The sequence below is a fragment of the Lineus longissimus genome, chromosome 14, assembly GCF_910592395.1.
Source record: "Lineus longissimus chromosome 14, tnLinLong1.2, whole genome shotgun sequence".
Classification (NCBI taxonomy): domain Eukaryota; kingdom Metazoa; phylum Nemertea; class Pilidiophora; order Heteronemertea; family Lineidae; genus Lineus; species Lineus longissimus.
The window spans coordinates 2,401,166-2,423,724 of NC_088321.1; the positions used below are offsets into that span (position 1 = coordinate 2,401,166).

A 22,559-nucleotide genomic window follows, 5' to 3' on the forward strand; every position below is an offset into this window, starting at 1 on the left:
TGCAGACCATTTATTTACTCAAGAAAAATCTAATTTAGAAAATGTAAAAACAGCACATAACAGCTTATCTGAAAGAAGGAAAGGAAAGAATTCGAATTATGTTAAGAAGTTACATTTAGCGTATTTTATTAAAATAGGTATAATTAGCGTATTTTATCAAAATACGCAAAATAGAACTTCTTGACATGATCATTCTGGTTCTTTTCTCCTTTTCCACTGTTTCGATCGGCGTCGCCTAGCGGTCTCGGGTATCCAAAACGACTCATTTTAAGCTTTGGAGAACTTTTGATTTGTAAAATTTGGATGAAATTCGAAGCAACCTAACGTGTATACTATGTTGTATGTGTAAAGTGTGTAGTAAATATCTAACTGTCACTGGCTCATCTATTGTGAATCTCAATTCAATGAGTTACTATAGAGTACACAATGAAATATAATGATTCATTAGCCCAGCGCATGATCCATACATAACCTCCAGAAAGCTCTCCACTGGTTGCAGTGGTTGATAGGGTGAGGGACGAGGCCGGTCCACTGCGTCCGCACTGTAAGTATATTATGCTCGGGTTGCTCAGGAAGGACTCACTGGGGCATATCTCTTTGCTTTTGCTTTCGGCATGGTCCAGCCGGGTTTCCAGCAGTTGAAATGGCTGAAACCTCGTGTGTGAATATAACGGTAAATGACTGCACCCTCTCTTCCACCAGGTCTGCTGACTGAGCATGCACAGAGGGAAAAACCATCGTGGCGCACTGAATAACCACAGGTGGCCAATAAGTTTTATTTTTGATTAATTCCTTTCTGTAACAAAATCAAGAAGAATTTACACCAAGGCGTCTAAAATATACCACGGGATAGAATAATTCCAACCAATTACAACTCATTGACCGATTTAAAGGGAAACGGTATTAGCCAATATGCATCGTAGTCAGACAGGGGGGTGGGCGGAAATGAAAATACTACCGTTTTAAGTTGAACAACTTTTTAAATGTAGATTTGCCGTGATTGCCGTGGCCAAAATGGCGTGTATTACTTTATTTCAAACAAAACATCACAAAGGAAGTGTTGATGATAGCTGGCTTTCTTAATCATCGTTTGCAAGGAACGATTGTATACCTTCGTTCACCTGGTTGCAAATCTCAAATAGAGTCTTACAAAAGTATTTATTGATATGTTATTAAATTTTTACACATGTACAAGTCATGTACATTCTTCAAGAATCTTGAAAAAATCTGAACCAAATAATCTTACAAGAATCTTGTAACCCATGTACATGTTCATGTACACAGTAACGAATACGATCTTCACTAAGAATCTTTTAAAAAGAATCGTATCTGGATTTTTGACATGGACACTTACACTGTTGAAATATTTCAAAATCGTTTTTTTCTGAAAGCATGTACTCAGACAAAAGTGTCTAGTGTTGGCATTATAAAAATCTAAACGGACCATTATAGGTCACAGAACCCCAATATCCCCAATCCTCGAAGATCCATGGTCAGTTGTATCCTCCTCCCCTTACTGACACTGGAATAAATCGATTGTATTTGCGGGGAGAGGCAGACAAATCTGATCCGCCCAAGGAAAACGGCTTCTACATCATTCCTTGAAACTCAGTCACTATTGAAAACAATCGCCGTATCTAAAACGTGCTCTTAATCATTGGCTGAAATTTCAAAAGCATGGGACGCATGTGCGGAATTTTTTGATATTACACGAATATTTTGATATTACACGACAATTTTTGTAAGCAGCAAGCATCTTCCCCGCCTTCGGCCCGGGATCGATAAAAAGTAGATAAATGCTCAGAAAAGAACAATATGACTTCTTGAGTAACTAAACAGCAGTTGGTATTCACTGTGTTCATTTGAAATGTGGTTTTGAGACACGGATGGTACACATTTATCATCGAACGGCGGGTGTGTTGTGATATCAGTAAACAGCCGGCAATTCCGCTGGAAGCTTGTGTAGGCCAGTCAATCTAGCTCATTTTAGGGCTTGACCCACCACAAATTGCAAAAGAAACGATTCCACCTTTATTCATTCAGGAATAACCCCCTAAACACCAAACTAAAAATCTCAATGAATCCAAATAGGGGAAAGGGGTCAAATATGCTAATTTATGCTCATTAGTAGCCAAATATAGGGAAACAATGACTTTTGTCCAAAATCATCCAAATTAGTCAATCAAGGTGTCTAATCATATGTTTTCAGTATCGAGGAAATCAATGAAACCATTCTTGACAAGAAAAAAAATGATGCATCAGAGAGTAAGACAAGGGTGTATATCAGAGACGTCCAGCAAGGTCTTAGTTGATACCTTCATGTTCACGACAAGCCTACGCTGAACAGACCTATCAAAGGTGAGCATCTGATGAAGACTGGCTAGTCCTCGCCCGCAAAAGAAGTCAGACAACCAGACATCTGGGATTTTTTGGCAGGAATCGTTTATTTAGTACGTAATGTGGTCTGTCTTACTCTCTGTAAATGGAAGTTTATCAGCCACGGACCCTACATTGCCCTATGTACAAAAATAGTGATCTACAGTTCCAAGACAAATATAATAATGTCAATCACAGGAGACGATTTCGGCCCCAAATCCCGCCCATTAGTACAAGAATAACCCAGTTCGAGGCATGTGAAGTCGTATATCAAGTCCTCGACCACCCGTTTTGGCCAGAACCCAAATATAGATTTAATAAGAACTTCAACTAGCTACTGGTTAGATAGACTAGCACTTGGTTCTTGTTTTGAATATAGGGGGCTTTTTGTAATTTAGTTTGCTCTTATTCATTAACCGTTGAACTTATTGAATTACTTCTGCCTGAATTGTTTTATGACAAACCCATGCTAAAAATTCCCCGCAAACAAAATGTGTTAATCGGGCTAATTTGATGAAATTAAAGGCGACCGACTGCCCATCTACGTGATCAATTAACATTAGAAAAATAGAGAATATATATAAGTATTTGCATACGTTTGCCCTTTCACAAAAATTAAGTAGATCCCTAACTATAGCACAGTCTTTCATAAGCATCTAAAACCAGTACATTACAGCTCGTTGTTTAAGAATATAAATCTTAAAAGGGAACGATGCAATAATAATCCCTACTCTTTCTTTCTGGCACTAATTTGGTTCACATTGCCACTTTACCTAATCATACCATCAGGCTTGTGCTTGGCATGAGACAACCTTAGTTTTAACATTATACAGTAACTTACGCAACTTATCTTTGAGAAGGTCTTCTGCTGTGGGACGTTTGGCTGGGTCGACGATGAAGGTCAGAGCGAGGAAAGCTTTCACATCACTAGGAACATCGTCAGCAATAGGAGGGGTATTACCCATCCCAATAGGATATATTACCGTTGTAGGATCATACCCATTCCATGGACGTTTTCCCGTAGTCATTTCCAACACAACACATCCAGTGCTCCTATGGATGAGATATATAATATACTCGTATTATCAAGTGACTTCTTCCACATACAATAACATCTATCTTATTGCCATACCGCTAAGAGAGAGTTGTGTCCCTTTGCGATTAAATGAAATTTCTCGACACATCCCACAATGGTGTCTGTCACCAGTTAGAAGAAGTTAGCGATGCTGATTTTCAGAGCCCATCTCAATTTTATCCACAAAATGTTATGTTTTGTATTGGACCGCTAAACTGTTACAGCCACCCCAGAATAGACATGGCATAATAGACATACCAGAATTATGAGTGGCTGTTGAATTTGAGGGGCTAAGGAAATTGAAATAGCAGTTAGGCAAGGATTCCTGTTGTCGCTACTTCTGGCTATCGCCGCCATTTTCTGGTGCCTCATGTCAAAGTCATATCCGCCGTAGCTAGATTTACGAGTTGCTCCTAGATTTCGCTGGATAGTTTTTCTGTAAACAGAGTTTCGCAAAAAAACGCAAATCTGCGCATGATCTTGTTGATTTCATGAATAAACTCTCAATTTGGTAGCGGGTTGGCCACATGTTTATATGCTGTACTTTTGACCACGTGGCGGCAAAGCTAAATTGACGCCGTTGTACATACTGTATTTCCATGTCATAGTTTAATTGATGAGTTTCGAGGGGCGATTTTTGCCTTATTGATTACCCCATTTAATAATTAGACAAAAGATTCAGACAAATTCTTGTAACCCGCACCCAGTGTGATCAATTTAAACCACCACGTGCCGTGCTGACGGCCCAACAGCATTAAGTCTTTCTGTCCGCCAATCACAAACGCAATATTCAGTACCTAACTTTAGCGTTTGCAAGGCTTTCGAACGACGAACGACGAAGTTTTATGGTGTTGATATCAAGTCCTACACTGGACGAATTTGATAACGCAACACTCGCTAATCGGCTTTCATACTTAATTAGTTGCAAGAAAAAAACTCTTGAAAACTTTGGAAAAAGAACCATTATTAATGAACTACACTCTTCTTACTTCGTCGTTGCTCTTCTTAATCGTTTCGAAACCCGCTTATAATTCCTGGTCGTCATGAACAGAACTCAGACGAGGAATAGCGAAATGTCACCCGGTCTCCACACGATGGTCGTATGGGTCAATTCCATGTGCATCCAACAAGAAAACAATTTTTTATAGTATGATTAAACTCCAGATAAACAAGAATACGAAACGCACATTAGATGGACTTTGATCACATGACAATATCAATTGCATAATAGCAAACATAATCCATGCTTGATAATAGTCACGGCGATTTCTTTGGGGCGCACACAGGCTGTGCATTAAACACAACTTTAATTTCATTCGGAAAATTGACAATATCAATTGAAAAGCTGCCGATTTGTATATCGGGTTATTCCGAAAAAAACCTGCCCCCTTTGAATTTCAAAATAGGCGGACAAACAAAAATATGCTCAAATAATGTAATTGCAGACATCTCAAATGCCTGGTCCAAAAAATATTGTGTTAATTTTAATCAGAGTACGTAACTATGCATGCTGGTGCATATTCAGTATCAGAGAACGATCCAAAAAAATATAACAAAAACAAATGGGCGATGGCTCAACTGTCGTCAATAACAGGAATATGGCTACCGATATGGTTACAGAGAGATCGACCCGTTGACCATGGAAATTAGGTCAAGGTCAAAATCGTCAACCGATATGTTTAGCTTGATCAGATGGCATATTCAAAGAACATACAGTTAATGCAGTTAACACTTGAAAGGTCGGTCACGTTGACCTATTTTTTTGTTAGCATTTAGAGATGCCTAATGATTATGTGTGAAAACCCTGAACTTGGAAAAGTCGACAACAAATAATGACAAAACATGCCACCAGTGGTTGCATTTTAGAGAGTGGCCTCTGTTACCTAAGATAACATCAAGGTCAAAATGCTTCTAGAGCGCCGTGATTGGTTTTTTCAGATAAATTGATGACATGCATTATTTAAAGGTCACAAAGTGAAGATGTCTTGCTATATGAACCTTTCATATGATTTTATGTCTTTCGACCTACATAAACCAAAAAAGTCGGTCACACTTGCCAAAATCTTTCGTTACAGACAGAAGCCTCGTTCTGTAGTAAAGCCATAAAAACTCGAATGCTCAAAATAAGAAGGATTTTGTATGTTATTTGATATGTTATCAGGCTCAACGTTCATTAGATTGTTCGGCAGAAAAAGCTTTAATTCATGACACCACAAGAACTACATTCTGACTGCACATATGGCAGCCCTACTCGACAATGACCCGCGTGTACTGCGATCGACGCTGATTTTTTAATAAGAATTTCCAAGGAGGCCATTTATACCCCCGAAAAACCGGCACCAGAATTTGAATGTGACCCGACTGAGCTAAAATTATGCTATCTATGAAGCAATTGGATGGACTTTGATCTCTGTGACCTTTAAAGGGGGACTATGGGCAGGAGCAGAGGGGCTAATTTGGCCATCTTCAAGTGACTAATATTCACTGCAAGGGACCTGGGTCGTGTCAGATTCAGCAATTAACATATTCCTTGTATAAGCGTGAATCATTTCGACTTACTGTGAGATGTGAGAGACCCCTATTGGCAAATTTGTGTAACTTTATCTTGCCTGCCTAGCTGCTTCCTATATTGTCCCTTTAAAGGCAGGTTAAGTCGAAAACCCACGTGATAAGTGATGTGCTATAATCGGATATACCAACAACAGCATTTGGTCGTTCTAACTATAACTCTTAGTTTACATGTAACATAACGGATTTTCTAGACGACAGCGTGAGACCATAAAGTCGTCCATCCATCCCAACGGTTACGACGTGGGGAAGGACGACGAAAACTACAAAGGACGGACGACGGACGCCACGGTATCGTTAGCTCCCCTCGGGAGAGCTATTAAACGAAGTATATATTTTTGAGTCTTACCATATATCAGTCTTGAGACCATATCCCTTTGTTTTTTCGTCGATGCGGTAACCAGTCGCTGCTTCCGGTGATAGGTAGTTATTTGTACCTGCTCCAGCCGTTGTTGCTCCATGGGACAAGAGACTGGTACTAAGCTCTTTGGCGATTCCAAAGTCCATCAATTTAATACGGTCGTTCGAGCCGAGAAGGATGTTGTGAGCTAAGGAAATAATAAGGTACTGCGATGATACAATCAGATGTCATAAAACATATCCGAATTTGTGATAGAAGGACTGGTTACTTTCAAGCATGGTACATATGGAGCCCCCATTCCCCTTTACGGAGGCAATTGAACGATTACCGCCCATAAGTCCGAAGGTCCTTTCGTCCGAATGTCCACAATTCTGAAGGTCTATAAGTCCAAAGGTCTATAAGTCCGAAGGTCCAGAAGTCCGAAAACAAAATTTTGAAACTGATGATCTTTGGACTATTAAACCAGTGAAAAAATCTTACATGTATTAAAGGTTCAATAGTAGTGCCAAATAATGCATAGGATGGCGGCTGAAACTGTAGAAAAAAGTAACACAACACGTACCTAGGCTAGATATTGAAATGATACATGTATGTTTGTTATTTAATTATTCACTTGTTTAAACAAATCACAATTACTGTCGCAGTAACCGAAATCCAAAATAAACGTTAACTATGAACTGTACGTGTGTTTCTAATCATGCATCAACGAATTACGCATATAGACATCTTATAGGGACAATTAATACTTGTCAATTGCGCATGGGTCCGCACATAAAATGGTTTGTTGGGGAACAGCGGCGCAAGAAAATAACACAAGAGATTTATGCGCACGCCAGGCGCAATGTGGTAGTATGAATTGACTCTTGGCTGACCTTGTGCACATATTTCCACATCCGTTTTCGGTGTGCCAAGAAATTTCAAAACCTCCCTGGTTAAAAAGAAAAAGAAAAAATCAATATGTGCGTAGCGGTTTTTCACGCAAACCAAGCGGACCGAAGGGAATTCCCAGGTCATCTCAAGTTGAACACCCTTTCATTGGTATTTTGCGCATCTAGCGGAACGTCATTACCGACTTTAGACAGCGAACTCTTTCACTACATAGACAATTGCATTCCAGTACTGATGGATGTAACGTACACCATCGGCATTGTACTTGGCCTTCAGGCGCCTTATGTGAATCTCCAATCTAGCTGGGGGATCCTCACCGTTATAGGCGGCATCGGCTGCTGATTCCATGACGGCTTGCTCGTCTTTCATCTTGCGAATGAAGTACCAGAGGGTTGGATGCGCCCTTCCGATCTTTTTGTTCCATTTATTGTGAAACCCAGGAAAAAAAAGGAAGAATATGAATTTTGTCTGTCCAGGTACATGGACTTAGGTTTCCTTGCTCTTATCGTTCTCCTTTACAAGTTAAAAGACAACGTTTTACAATAATAATGCACGTGTCTTCCATGTGATTATTTGTGCGTGTGCCGCTGTCTGGATTGAAGACGTTCCACAATGCTGGTGGGAAGTTTTCATCCTTCCAGCCTTTCCGGCTACTCATCTTTAATCTCTCCATCCGACGGTACTGAACAGCCATCCAAGATTCTGTATTCTACGCCAAAGACCCTGGCATAAGTGGAAATAACATGCTTATAACTGTGCAACGCGAAATTCCGTTTCAAAGGCGAGAAGTAGACCGTTCTCGAAATCAGTAATAACCAACTGCGGGGCTAGGCGGTGGTGTACCACCTCGCATACTTTCCGTCTTACGTGCTGGGAAGCACTTGTCTGTTCTTGCCGATTGTCTTCCCCATTACAAAGCATCAAACCAATGGAAGCACCCTGCCATGGTACATTCCGTGAATGGTCACAAGTTGCGTGTACGGCTGCGGACAACTCTTAAATGTCCCATCTAAATAGATAGTGCGACATATCTGCAGCTTACGGCAATTACCATCGGTCGCATAAATCAGAATTCCCCACTTATTGTCAATATGGCTCAAGAATCGTTCGCTGTTCCACGTCCTTCTCCATTCCTATTTCATGAAGACTTCATCGTTATCATGTGGAACTGGTGGTACCATCTCTGACCTAACACGGAACAGCGACGTCCGTACTGCCTCGAATTCTGGAATTGCTCCTGGATCTTGAATGGCCATGATTGTCAACTTTCCATCATAAATGCGCTTGTTTGGCTTGGAAGGGTCATTCCTTACTACTTCTTATTAGGTCTTCTTCAGGATGATGTTGGCGTTCGGATTCCTAAAAAGATGAGTCCCTTTGTTGAAATGTCCAATTTAAAGGGGCAGTGATCGATTCAGTGGAGTTTGTTTACTAAACTATAGGGAGCTAACGGTGGGTTGGTGAACAGAGGGCAATGCACGTGAACCAGATCAGGGTTGGAACAGCAAAATACCAGTCTAACACCTCGTTGCAATCATCCCTGGATGTGTGGCTCCCTACGCTGATAATTTCAGCGCACTTGATTGTGGAGGACTACAGTGCTCCTTCAACTTAAAGGCGGTATTACAGAGTTTCTCGCCCATTCAATATTCAAATAGGAGATTACAATTACGCCTAAATAAATCACTTACAAGTAATATTTAATAGTATTTCAATTTCAGGATTGGGTGTCTCTAAATCGAATGAGTTGGTTTGCAGTACCGCTCGATATGGGGCCCTCCAGCATCGCCAGTATCTTTTCCGTGGCATTCTTGTTACGATGGTAATGGAAATCATTGAAAATTATCATTTCTGAGCCCTTCCTCCGCCCTCTTGTCACGCACGCCGTGCTAAAAAATGACTACCTGCACAGAAAATCGCGTGATGCTGGGTCAGTGTGATTTGCAGAATCGGATTTTCACTTAGGCTGTATTTCATGTTTCCGCGTTGGAATATTGATGTGACATAGACGGGTTACTAACAATAACATACATGTACACGCGTTTAAAATGGGATTTTGGACTTTTGGACCTTCGGAGTTGTGGACCCTTTTTCATTACTTTCGGACTTATGGTCTTTCGAACTTACGAACCTTCGGAACTGTGGACCTTCGGCATTATGGGTCGTTTTCAAAGAAGATTTTTCCTTTGTGGTATTGTGGGCCTTCGTACTTGTGGACAGTCACCAATTGAACATTACTTTTTCAACCCGTGACGTTTCTATTGAGCACAAATCGCTCTTCTTTACCAACATATCTATACAAGTAGTTCTTCGTTTGGGGTATTCACAAACAGAAAGTAAGATGTCATCACCCTCCCTGGATTCAGAGTAAAGTGGGGCAAATTGTGAAAATTGCTGCTAATTTCAGCGAAAAAACGCGTCATCTCATAAACTGCCACCTTGAAGCATAAAAATTGATCATTTGTACTTTTCGATTTGGATTTATCTCAAGACATACCCCAAAGAGTGTTTAGAAGCCCTAATGAAATATCCACAGACGAAATAGATGCTTCATATTGATCACAGGTTCCTATGATCCAACTTCATGAATATACAAATGGTGGTGTCATCTATATAACAAATCTATATCGTCAGATCTTTAATACCGGTACACGGTGTAGAAGTGGAAAAAGTCCCCCTGGAAATGTATCTGTTCTTATTGTTTGCTGCCAAATTTTGATGCCATGACAGTCAATATCGTAAGTGCATAATAGAGTTCTTTTGCCCTGACATTCTCTTGAATATATACTCTAGAACATTTCTAACTTCTACACAGGCTACTCCGCATGAAAGCCGAATTCGATTGCGAAAATCAACTAAACCCCTTTAAGACGAAAAACTAAATAAAAGAACAATAAATACACACTCAACAGAAAACGAAACTGTGCACCAAGTAAGTTTGTGTATTTGCTGAAGAATCGGTCAAAACCTTCGATATATATTGTAGTCCAATATTTGAAACAATATTTCAGTGACAACCTTTAACCCTTTTTTTTCTTCAACTCTGATGAGGCATCAAAATTCATGCAATATTAGTCCAAAAAGAAAATCAAATGGAAACGTTATTTTATGTAAATGATCTTTCTTCCCTTGGCTCGAAAAAATTGAATTTGAATGGCAGTTTTGCCATCACACATTGTCATTTTGATTAAATTTGATTGATCAATATGTCTGATAACACATCGGTTATTACATTGAATAATACTAAATAATTATAAGAACAACAGAAACAAGTCACGCACTAAATGTACTGTTTTACACTCAGCAAATACAACTTTGATCGGGAACCGTTTTAAACCGGAGAATGGAAATTGCGACAGTTTAAACTGTCATTTGTTCAGCAAACAGCGGCGAGAACACTGGTGTAAAAGGAATGGACGTCCTAGGAATGCAGGACCCCATACAATAGCTGTGTTTTGTCAACGAATGTGGTAAATGGTTTGGTTAGGGTAAGATACATAATCTTCAACAAAGGAACTCGGCGACTCTATTCACTTTAACAAAAGGACCGGACTTAATTATAGATTCCGGGGGGACTTTTTCTTTTACACCGGTCTGATCTACGGAGATGTATATATGGATATGGAACAATCAATTTGATTGATGATGGCATTATAGCCCACAAAATCAAAATATCTAGAAGCAAATAGATTATTTTTAGGAGGTAGCCAGTCGAAAATGTCGAAAGGTTCTTTGCTCTTCGAATCCTTAGCATCAAGGTGAGTATTGAATAGGCCAGACAATAAGTTTAATTACAATGGAGTCATGGAGGGATCTGATCAAAAAGGGGGTAGAATCACCCAAAGAGCAATAAAACACGAAGTCAAAAGAATAACAAATAATCCACCACAACTACCGAAAGCATGCTGAATATATATAATCCGCGTTGTCTTCAATCTTATCATGTTGCGTGAATGACATCAACTCGTTTGAATATTGCACTAATCGTTCCGGTAAAAATGCACATTGTTTATCTGTAGATTTAAGGCAGCTTGGATGTATATTTTTGGGGCAATGATTTGGGTTTTATTTCGAGCTATTGTACAGAGAGAGCACAACGTGACCTCCATGACTTCAAATTGTGGTTTTCTTTGGAATATAAGCCTGCATCGTGATTCATGCCGGTGTGAAAGCGGATAAAGTCCCCCTGGTAGCAAGGTCCGGAGGACCTTGCTCCCAAGCGAGTGGGGTCCTCCTGACCCCTGGGGATAATAGTCTTTACCGTACATCTATCCCTGGTCCTATATAGGGACATGCGGACTTTAGCCACTAGGGACATTGATCTTTTTTACAGCAGTAACAACGCATAAAGTCCCACGCATAGAATGTCCATTCCTTATACTAGCATATACCCATGGAGCGGGCAAAGTTGAAATGTAATATACATTAGTTAAATGGGCACGATGATTGAACTACATTAAATTTCTAACGTTACTGAAGTTTTATTAAAGGTTAAACACGAAATGAACTGCATTTAGGGACTTATTGCTGCTATCTACATGCAACCCCCAATAGATTGATTGGAGTACGCTATTTTGCACAATGCATTGAGACCAGTGACAGCAGGTCCTGTTCCAAATAAGGGCCTCACATATTAGGCATATCACCTATTCTAAAATACCTTGGTACCGTAAAGTCAACTTTTAAATGGAAAATGCATAAGCCTCGTTCTGAGAGTGGAGTGTTTTGGACACGCAACCAAGATGCTCTACCAAAGTTCCCTCGGGTTGCACTAAAATGTGGAAACCATGCACACGTCACGTCAAAGGAATTTCACCTCACTTCAGAAGTTTGAGGCTCTCAAAACACTGCTTCAAACACAAATCAGTCAAGGAAGCATCAACCACCCTAAGTTTTTTAATGAGCACTACACATATTTGCCGAGAAAAACGCTCCAAATAGCCCATTTGCGCGGATTTTAGCATCACTTGAGCGAGCCGATGCGGACTTCCTATGCGCGCTAACATAATGTAAACAACGGCGCTACCGGCGCTCCGGCCGGGCCGGCGATGGATGGAATTTGCCAAATTCGCACGTATTCAAGTTATTTTCGTTGCCTATCTTTTTAAGTTTGAGGTATTTTAGAATAGAAATTGAACCCTCGGCTTCGGACCTTGGTTGAGTTACCAAGACACTCTCGTTTGGAGCTAAAATTTCGTCCAAACCCTCGCCTGTCGGCTCGGGTTTGGACTGTATTTTAGCTCCACCCTCGAGTGTCTTGGTAACTCAACCAAGGTCCTCCGCCTCGGGTTCAATTCCTTAACCCACTCCCGTACCCAATGCCACTGTCGGACCAAAGCCAGGCGCATGGAGAGATGCAGAACGCAATTCAAACTGACAACATCAATCAGTAAAGAATAAATCAAAGAGCAAGCGCTGGCCACTGTACATATATTTTGTCCATCCTGGCATAACTGTTTATTGATACCCTGACTGCATGTTCCGGTAGGCCACCCTGCAGAATTTGCCTTATCACTCCGGTCAGTGTTTCTCGAATAGAACTAAAATAGAACAGGCTAATCATTAATCTCCCTGCTAATACCCTGCACCATGGACCAGGTTGTATAGCACTACGAGTGCGTTCGATTACTTGTCTAGGACATGTCCAAGTGTGGTAGTTTGCCGGAAGTCAGTAGTCGGACCTGGTCCATCATCGTTCGAAAAGTGGTGTTGGACATGTCTAGGACATGCCCTTCTAACCCTCCTCGCTGATGGGGTTACTTGGGCAAGTGTCCCACAATGCATTGCAGCAACATGGCGTCGATGGCGAAGAAGCTGAAGGTTACGGGCGATAAATTCATCTTCGGAATCGATTTAGGCCTATACGATCCGCCCAGAGTGTATTGTTTGCTGTAGCAATTGAAACAAGGATGTTTTAGCAAAATTTAGTTTATAAATTGACAGTTCAATCAATTGAATTATTGTTAGCGGATCGATGATGTATTTTTTTACATATCATGATATTGTACATTTACAACAAGTGAAAAGTCCAAGAGAAAAGAACCTGGAGTGTAAATAGATAACTTCGTCTCACAGGCATCATTGATTGGCACTGTGTCATTCCTCCCTGACGTAAGGAAGGAAAGGCCCAAAAATTGATTGGATTTCCGGTGATGCCTCTGTCAGCAGGTTCTTTCCTATGGGACCTCCTGGTACATGTTTATTTTTATACAACTTTTAATTGTTGATTGTTCTCAACAATACATTTATAATATAAAATATATAGAATATATTTTGTTACTTCGATTTTGTTGCAGAACAGTGTTCGTGTCCGTCATTGGATAACTTGTACTGGGAACATCTCAAAATTGAACTTATCTCAGAAAAGACAGAACTGTTGCATGCATTTCTTTTTGAAGAGGGACTATAGGGTTGCTGTGGGCATGGTGGGAGCTTGTAAAAGTCTTAGAGTGTTTAATTCGAAAACTCGCTTTTGAGGCTTTTTAAATGTCAGGCGAATCCACTTCTTGTTTGCGTCTTTTGGAAATTGTGTTTTTCCATTTCATGCATTGGAGAAGTTCTGTCTTTTTTCACATAAAACACTTGTGAGATGCATCCCAATCAGTAGTCACATTTAGTCTCTCCTGGCCAACAGCATTTCTAGTTCCCTACGTTTTTCAATTCCGCTGGTCCTGTGGTGGTGTGGCCTAGGCATAGCGGCATTCTCTTCATCTAATTGAAGTTCTTCTAGTGTATCGTCATTGTTCTTCAGACAAAGGTTGTGCATGACACATGCCGCCAAAATAGAGTGGCACAACAGTTCGAAGTCGGAACAATCAAAGTCCCTTAGCCTTCTGAATCGTCCTTTGAGTTGTCAAAAAGCTCTCTCAATGATGACCCTAGCAGAGTTATGTCTCTTGTTGTACCTCTTTTGATCCCTTGTGATATTCCCATAATCCTTATATGGGGTCATAAGCCATGGTTGTATCGGGTACGCCGAGTCTCCCAGGAGGAATTCATCCGTTTCAAACTTGGCTGCAGCCTCTTGGAACACTGAGGAGTTATTGAAAACACGGGCATCATGTGTGCACCCTGGCCAGCCAGTATAGACGAGGGTGAAGGCCAGGGCATCGTCACAGACACCCTGTAGCACAACCGAGTGGAATTTCTTACGGTTTACATATGAATTGGGATTCTTCGTGGGGGCTTTGATTTTTATGTGACACCCATCTATTGCCCCAATGGCCCCTGGAAAGTGACTGTACTTTTCGAATCCTTCAGAAATGTTCACTCTGTTCTCGTGACTTGGCCAGGATATTAGTTTCTTAATGAGGTTGTTCACAACGGCTTTGCAAACTCTGCGACAGATGCAGTGTGTTGTTGACCTCGAAATCCCGAAGCGATCATAAATTGATCTAAACGAGTCGGGTGACCCAAGGTACCAGAGGAACACCAAGGCTTGCTTGCCGAGTTCAACTGGAGGACGACCAAACCCATGTTGTCCCAGGGCCATCTCTGGACACGGTTGTAGTTCCCCCAATAAGACCTCAAATGTCGTCCTGGAGAGCAGAAAATGCGATCGGAAATCATCTAGAGACTGAAGTGGGACCGTCACCTCAGCATAGTTCTCAGTCCTTGGGACTTTGGCACGTCTTTCTTCAGGGAGGTGTCTCTCTAACAATAGGCCTGCTGTCTCAAGGCTCTCACTGACAAACCTATTCTGTATTATTTGGGTGTTTCCCCGGAAAAGGGCTATAGACATGGCCACCATCGCCCTTTTGCGGTTCGCCTCCATCATGTCCATTTAGGACAACCAGGACAATGCAGGAGACCAGGACAGACGTTTAGTTACAAAAGAAGACCATAGACGGCGACCATGAAGCGCCCGGCTACGCCATGACACTTTACCCTACAGAAACCTCACATGCGTTCGTTTAGTGACTCATGTCTTGGGAGCCCCAGATCGAGGTCGGACATGTCCTAGACAAGTAATCGAACGCACTCTACATACGTGCTGGAAGCTAATATTGATGTGGCAGGGAGAATATGCGTGAAGTTATTGTATGCTTTTGAGAATGAGCGGAGCTCTCCAGTCGACGTGCTCTCTGAAAAGTTGTTATTTATTCCAAAACCACGAAGATATTCGACGTATGACACCCTCAGTGACACTCTTACTTATGATCCACACCTACGAAGCCAAAAGTTGCAAGAATTCGACGCATTTCCGAGGCCCAATTTTGAAACAAAAATCGCCTCCTATTTAGCGGCCACAACGCGCATTATAGTATAGATAAATAGTCGCGTAATGTGACATGGTCTTTGATTGTAGGAATAGGTAGGCTAAAAATCGAGTTATTTTCCCTCGGCTCTCATGGCGCAGTGGAACAGTGCCTGGTTCATGGTTGAGAGTCTTGTGGATCGAATGCGCTGTGGCGATTTTCTTTTTTAATTACTGTAGTATAATACAATGGTTAGTATCTCAATACAATGATTGACTCTCTTTTTTTCAATTTCATCATCTTAATAACAATTTTTATTGCGTAAGTACTATCAAAAGTGGCTATGAAATGCTCAGCCTAGCCAATGCTCTGCCATTCGAAATGGAGAGGACACGCGCAACACGGTCGAGAAACATCAGTTCTCCAGCGGAGGTTTTTCGGTATTTGTCGTTTTGAAAATACCCCGCTAAAGCAAATGCAAACCAGAAGCGAGTTCTTTGGCGTGTTGCCGCTAAAAATTACAAGGTAGGCGTTTTACTTTATAGTGCATGTGATTGAGTTGTCCAGGTTCTCCTTTTTAATGAATTAGATTTGGAAAAAATCGGAATCTCAGCCAACAGAGTGGTTAAAATCTTCTGAGTTCAATCGTCCGGACCTTTAACTCTAGGAATAGGAGTCCTTTGGACCTTGATACCTAGGATTTAATGTCCCCGGATATTAAACGCGGGATTCAATGTCCATCGGACTCTCGTAGCTAGGAATAGAAGTTCATTGGACACTTGGAATGGTGGTCTCTAAGACGTACTCTTCACATTATTTCCAATATATCACATTAAAATTGAGGACCGTCTATATTATAATTAGAGTTAGTAGTGATGACTTCATGGAGTAAAACATGCTCAGTTACATGTGTCTGTTCATTGACGAATCGGATACCGCATATTATCTGAGTCTTCCTATTTCATCGTGACAAAGGAATACTCTGGTATCGGGTTGTTTCGAGGATCGGCGAACCAGTTGAAGACAATGCCTCGGGGAGAGATGATGCTGAGGATGCGGAGACTCACGATTATCAAGTGACTAGGCGAGCCAGTCCTCCCAGACGGCGTGATGTAAATCATTATCGAAATAAATCACTCAGTCAAATTGAAAATATGTTATTTTGTTCACTTCTTCTTTCTATATCACACACAGAAAAAAGTGACTTTAACTTCTAAGGAATCAGTGTCCACATTGGACTTAAGTCCCTGTTCAGTGGACAATAAGTTGATTTTAAAGAAGAAAATTTGTCCAACTATGGCCAGGATAATTGCCTACCTTTACATGAAGCAGAAAATGCGAATTAGATGGGAAAATAACAATTCCAATTATTTCAATCTTTCAAACGGTGTTAAACAAGGAGGTATATTGTCACCTTTCCTTTTCTCAATATATATGGACGAATTACTTATGAGGTCTAAAGGTTCAGGTTTTGGATGTTATGTTGGCATCACTTTCATGGGAGCTTTTGCTTATGCAGACGATATCATTTTATTATGTCCCACAAAATTCTCGCTGAACACACAATTACAAGTTGCTATACTATACTCAAATGATTATTGCATCGAATACAATTCCGCGAAATGTCTGTTGTTATATTTCTGTCTGTAACCAGGTGGTGGAAATCTTATACCAATAGTTATCACTTTTCAGGGTATTCCTGTAACTGCTGAAGCTACTGCTCTCCATTTAGGAAACTTAATTGGACTGAGGGTAAATAATCAAGACATACATAAAACAGTATCATATTTCAATAGGCGGGTAAGTTTTATTTTTGCAATTTTGAAACGAAAATCAAACTTTTTTAGCTCACCTCTTAGCAGAGGTGAGCTTATCCCATACCGTGGCGTCCGTCGTCGTCGTCGTCGTCGTCGTCGTCCGTCGTCCGTTAGCAGAGCATGTTTCGTAACTGTTAGAGCTATTGAGTTGAAACTTGGTACACATGTACCCTTATGTAATGACACCTTGGAGACCAAGTTTCGGTCTGATTCGTTTCATGGTTTGGCCACCAGGGGGCCAAACGTTAAAAGTGAAAATATGCAATATCTCCCTTAATAGTAGTCGGGAAATTTTGAAAAAAATATGGTAGGTACTTCTAGCAAAGGTGCATCATATATCCTCCGGGTTTTTGATTTGACCTCCTTTTCAAGGTCACAGAGGTCAAAGTTTGCTGATTCACTGAACAGTAGCATGTTTCCTATCTATTTTAGCTAGAAGGTTTTAAACCAGTGTGGACATGTATCTGGGGATTCTCTATTCCACCCCTAAAATTTCGGCCGTTCGGACATCAAATATGGCCGCCAGGCAGCCATCTTGAAAAATAAACACAGTACTATTACTCCGAAACTAATGATCAGATTGCAACCAAATTTGATCTGGATGTATATCTATGTACTCACTACTAAATCCTTGATTTTTTATCAAATGAAATAGCCAATATGGGTGCCGGGCGGGCATCTTGAAAAATTCTTAGTTTGGCCACCCGGGGGCCAAATTTAATGTCCATAGTTAAAATGTTTGATTGCTCGTTTAATAGTGGTCTGATTTTCATAACATTTTTATGGTAGGTACTCCTAGCAAGGATACATTTCATAAATGTGGGTTTTTGATTTGACCTACTTCTCAAGGTCACAGAGGTCAAAGTTTTCCTATGGCACCGCCATTTTACAATGACGGCACGTTTTGTCACTGCTTAATAGCTACAGATCCCTAACTTGGTACGAATGTACCCCTATACTCTTAGACTAAACTGCAGTCTTTTTCTGATTCTCAGTTTGGTCAGCAGGGCCCCAAATGTTAATAGTGGACTCTCCCCTAAGGGTGCCTTGAAATGCTGCTAAGTGGGATGTCATAGTCTAAGCCTAGGCAAATGCAGGATTAATTAACCTCTACAGAGCCCTAGGAATTTCAGATGATGGTTGTTTCTTGTACTAGACACAAAGCAAACAACATAATTATCCTATTCCTAAGCATGCAAAGTTAGAAACCTTTATGTTTCAAGCATATAACTTCAGACAAAACGTGTCCAAAAACACCACCAGCTATCAGTCCAAATTGGACCTTGTATTCACCAATCCTACTCCATCTGCCACTATTGACTTGGTCGATATAATAGACGATTACTGGTCAGATCACAAAATTGTCTACTCTGCTTTGTCATACCTGTAGTCACCTCAATTAAATTCAACTTTCGCATTATTTTATCCCTCATGTAATTTCATTGTAAAACATTACTTCATTTCTTTCTTACATTTAAAACCATGCTAATGCTTCATCCATCTTCCCTTCACAAGAGGTGAGCACAATGGCCCTGGCCATTTCATTACTCATATTGCACGTCACTCTATGGTACAGTCCTGTGGGATTTAAATAATAAAGTGGTAGGCGTATTATACACAGCATGGAGAAAAGCGGTGCGGAAATTATGTAGACTTCACCCTCAGACCCATTGTGCCCTTTTGCCACTAATATTAGATACCTGTTCAATAAAAACATTGTTACACTGTAAACAATTCCAATATCTATGTTAATCTTGCGAGTACGCTTTCTTTGAATGGCAATGGCTCCAATGTATCAAATACACTCTCACACTTGGCTAGTGAGTTAGATATACCCAGGAACCACGTTCCTCTAACTTTCAAGGTACCTTCAAAGGCTGAGTTTTATAGACTGCAGTAAACTGCTGCTGTTATCAGAGATTTTTTAATGTATAGAGACTAACTTTCGGGGATAGATATCGATAATATGAATGTAATTCTTGGGGTACTCTGTGCCGGGTAACCCTGTGTAAATGTCTATGCCTTATATGTAGGGATTGGGAGGGTCTTTCATTTCTTTGTCATCACTTGTTGTACTTTTGTTGCACTTGCACTTTTGCACATTGTAATGTAATTTAATTTACATGAACAAAGATGATTATATCTATATCATAATACTATAAGGCGGCTCGATAAAGTGGGGGTTGTGTTTCGTCTAGAAATTTTGCACGTTTGCAGGTGATATGTTATCCTGATGCAATGTTATGTTTATTTTCGGAAATTTACTTCAGCGGAGCAGTAATGAGGGATTTTTAATCGGACACTGTCAATTCTCCTTACCACTCACAGAAGCCAAGTCATAGCTGTTTAGTTATGCAGAGGCTTAATCAATTACCTGCACTCCCTGTGGGGTGGCTAACATTACCTGTTGAACAGCTGGCTGTAGGGCTTGTGGTATTCGACTCGATGACTCGACGACGCGATGACTCGATGACGCGATCAAGTTGGAATCTTTTTAAAGAATATCACTGCCTGGACTGTAATTTATACATAGAATCATAAGTGGAGGAAAATAAAAAAGAACCGATCATTACCAACCCCTTTCCAGCTGTTTTCACCGTATCTAATCCGACCATTTTTCGTTTCCTACAAGTTCGCATTTTTGATAAAACCATGCGCCATGTTGCTATGCAAGCTTACCGTCAATACAGCTAAATACACCTAAATATAGCTGGTTCAGATCAACCTCCTACCCAGGTTCTTTACGAGCAGAAATTCCAATGTTAAAATGACACGCGAGTTCCTGGAGACAAGGTTGGCTCTGGATATCCGTTCAGCACGGCAATATTATGGGCCGAATTCATAAAGGGCGTTTAAGGGTTAGACGTGTGTAACTTCTCCTTAATCAGTTTCAGGGCCTATTCATATTCTGTGAAAATTTATATGAAGGACCTGAATCTCTCCATTCAGTAGTTAAACGCTGTTTTAAGCTAAACGCCCTTTATGAATTTGGCCCTAAATGTCCTATACACCTTTCCAGAAATGGGGCGCCGAGTGTCCGAAATAGTGATGTCATAAGGGGAAACTAGGCCTGTGGTGGAGGGACAAAGGAGATAGTCATGGTTGACCAACACACTTGAATGCCTTTAATGACGGACAAGGGGGAAAAAGTTAGTTCCAATGCAAGCCACCAATTTCGGAAAGCATGTATAGGGGCTGATGTATTGGGGGGGGGGGGGGGGGCAGATGTCAAGGGGCGGAAGAGGGACTGAGTGACTGAGTCTAAAAAACTGCACATATGCGAAATTCCGATTGTTGACAGACTACCACATGACATCTGACATTGGCCACTAGAAGCTTGTTTGTCAATTAAATCTTCGGTCATTTTGCATGCTATGAAACTTCCGCGAGTCCTTTAAATATCAAAATCAATCGCGGGGACCAATCTTCAGTGACCATGGCTGGGGGGGGGGGGGGAGGGGGCACATCCTTCTACATACCGTAGCTGGGTATGGGAAGGCCGAGCTAAAACCTCTGCTGTTGCAGCGGTAGCCCGGAGACCAGGATCATGGGATTCCGTATTTTAGCAAAATCCATAGCAACGATCGCGTCATCGAGCCATCGCGTCGTCGAGTCATCGAGTCGAATACCACAAGCCGGCTGTAGGGGGATGATTGGAACAGCCTGTACCTGTTGACCTGCTGAACTAAGGTTAATGTTATTTTCAATCCACGATTGCAGTTCACCTGATGTTCGAGATTTCCCGGGGAAAGAAATTGTAAACAAACGTATGTGTGCAGTTCAAATGTAAACAAAAATGTATTTTTGGTACTTTCGGTTGCTGGACTTGGGTTTTCCCGCAGTAAGGAGCTGGGGTCAAATTGGTGGTCGATTGCTTATGGGTGCTGTGTTAGCCAGAGCTAGCCCTTGATTATGAAGGGATTTTTAAAATGAAGGTTACCATGGTCTGTTTATGTGCTCACCACAGCTTTCAATACTTGATCTGAAGAGGCGCGCTGAACCTGAAATGGCCTTATCAAGGAGCTGCTCACGGTGCTGGACGTCTAAGCTTGCCTGTCGAGTAAGTGCCTAGCCCGAGACCTGGCTACATGTAGGAGGAGCACGCATTTTAAAGTTATAGTAGTGATAGTGCAATTGGTTCGAGCCATTTGGAGGCCGACATGTGAAGGCCTATCTGGGAACTCCTTCTTCTTCGTATAAAAAGGTGCATATTGCTGAATAAGGAACGAGGCATTGCCTCATCATCTCTATCGGACCAACTGATATACTTTTATATGCACGCATACAACACGCCACAGCTAGGTCCGAGTCTGTGGACATATGGTTGGTTTAATTTGTCTCTTCGATATGGCTTCTTTGATATTGCATTAGATTTTCATTGCAATTCAATCTATTCAAGGTAGAGCCCATTTGAACCTGCCTGCGCCACGGGTACAATGCTAGTATATATATATATATATAACAACTAGAGGTCAATGTCCGACGGACTTTCATACCTAGTACTTGGAGACCCCCGGACTTTCACTCTAGCTGTTAGTATCCGGGGACAATTTCAACTGGGGACATTTTCCACTGGGACACCGGCATTGTGAACCTGTTGAAAACTATGACTTTGTCCATTTGATAACAATTCTCACCGCCTTGCACCACTGGAACTTGATGCAAGGACCCAACGCGCCGCGTAGCGACAAAATAGCGAAGCTGGCGAAACATTTATAACGGGTCACCGTGATCTCATTATGGACTTATAGCGCGATTATGTTATGGGGTTGTAACTATTTTGCTGTATATTGTCACGAGGAAAGGAAAGTATGCGACCTATTTATGTAAAGTGATAATTAGAAGGTATATAGTTCAGGAAATGTTAATACATGTAAATAATCATTCCTTATCGTCTTTTGAGAGCATTTTTAATTGTAAAAAGTATATGCCTACGTCACAGAGTCTCTGCAATGGTCATTTTTTATCATAGTAGTCTCGCGCAGCCAGACCTTCTCTTATTAGTCTGACGCAAGCCAGACGTTCTTTGTATTAGACGTTTTCCACCACAATATATCTGGGCCGAAGAAACACTGCGCACGATTACCTCGAGCTGGAGCTAAGAATAGATTATGCTAATGAGCATACTTCCTCATTGAGTTTTCTCAGAATGGTGCATATCGCGCAAAGCTACTGAGTCTAGTACCATTAGGCCCCGCGAGGTGGCGCTGAGGCGGCTGCTGTAATCAAGAGAGTGGTTGAGTCACTCTAAAAGCTACTTGGTCATAACAAATGAC

The 22,559-nt window shown here is 41.1% G+C and overlaps 2 protein-coding genes across 7 annotated transcripts in view; one reads left to right on the forward strand and one right to left on the reverse strand.

Annotated features, from left to right (window-relative positions):
• Nucleotides 1-22,559, forward strand: part of LOC135498884 (uncharacterized) — a 500,658-nt gene that overhangs the window by 46,351 nt on the left and 431,748 nt on the right. For all 6 annotated transcript variants that reach the window (XM_064789395.1, XM_064789393.1, XM_064789396.1 and 3 more), the window contains exon 2: nt 17,159-17,266. The gene's annotated coding sequence lies outside the window, so the exon portion shown is untranslated. The remainder of the gene's footprint in view (nt 1-17,158; nt 17,267-22,559) is intronic.
• The window catches only part of LOC135499187 (ovarian-specific serine/threonine-protein kinase Lok-like), a 90,183-nt gene that overhangs the window by 40,618 nt on the left and 27,006 nt on the right, over nt 1-22,559 (reverse strand). Inside the window, exons 11-12 of the mRNA XM_064789852.1 lie at nt 6,369-6,567; nt 3,218-3,429 (exon numbers count right to left, since the gene is read on the reverse strand). Coding sequence (XP_064645922.1) covers nt 3,218-3,429; nt 6,369-6,567 — 411 coding nt within the window. The remainder of the gene's footprint in view (nt 1-3,217; nt 3,430-6,368; nt 6,568-22,559) is intronic.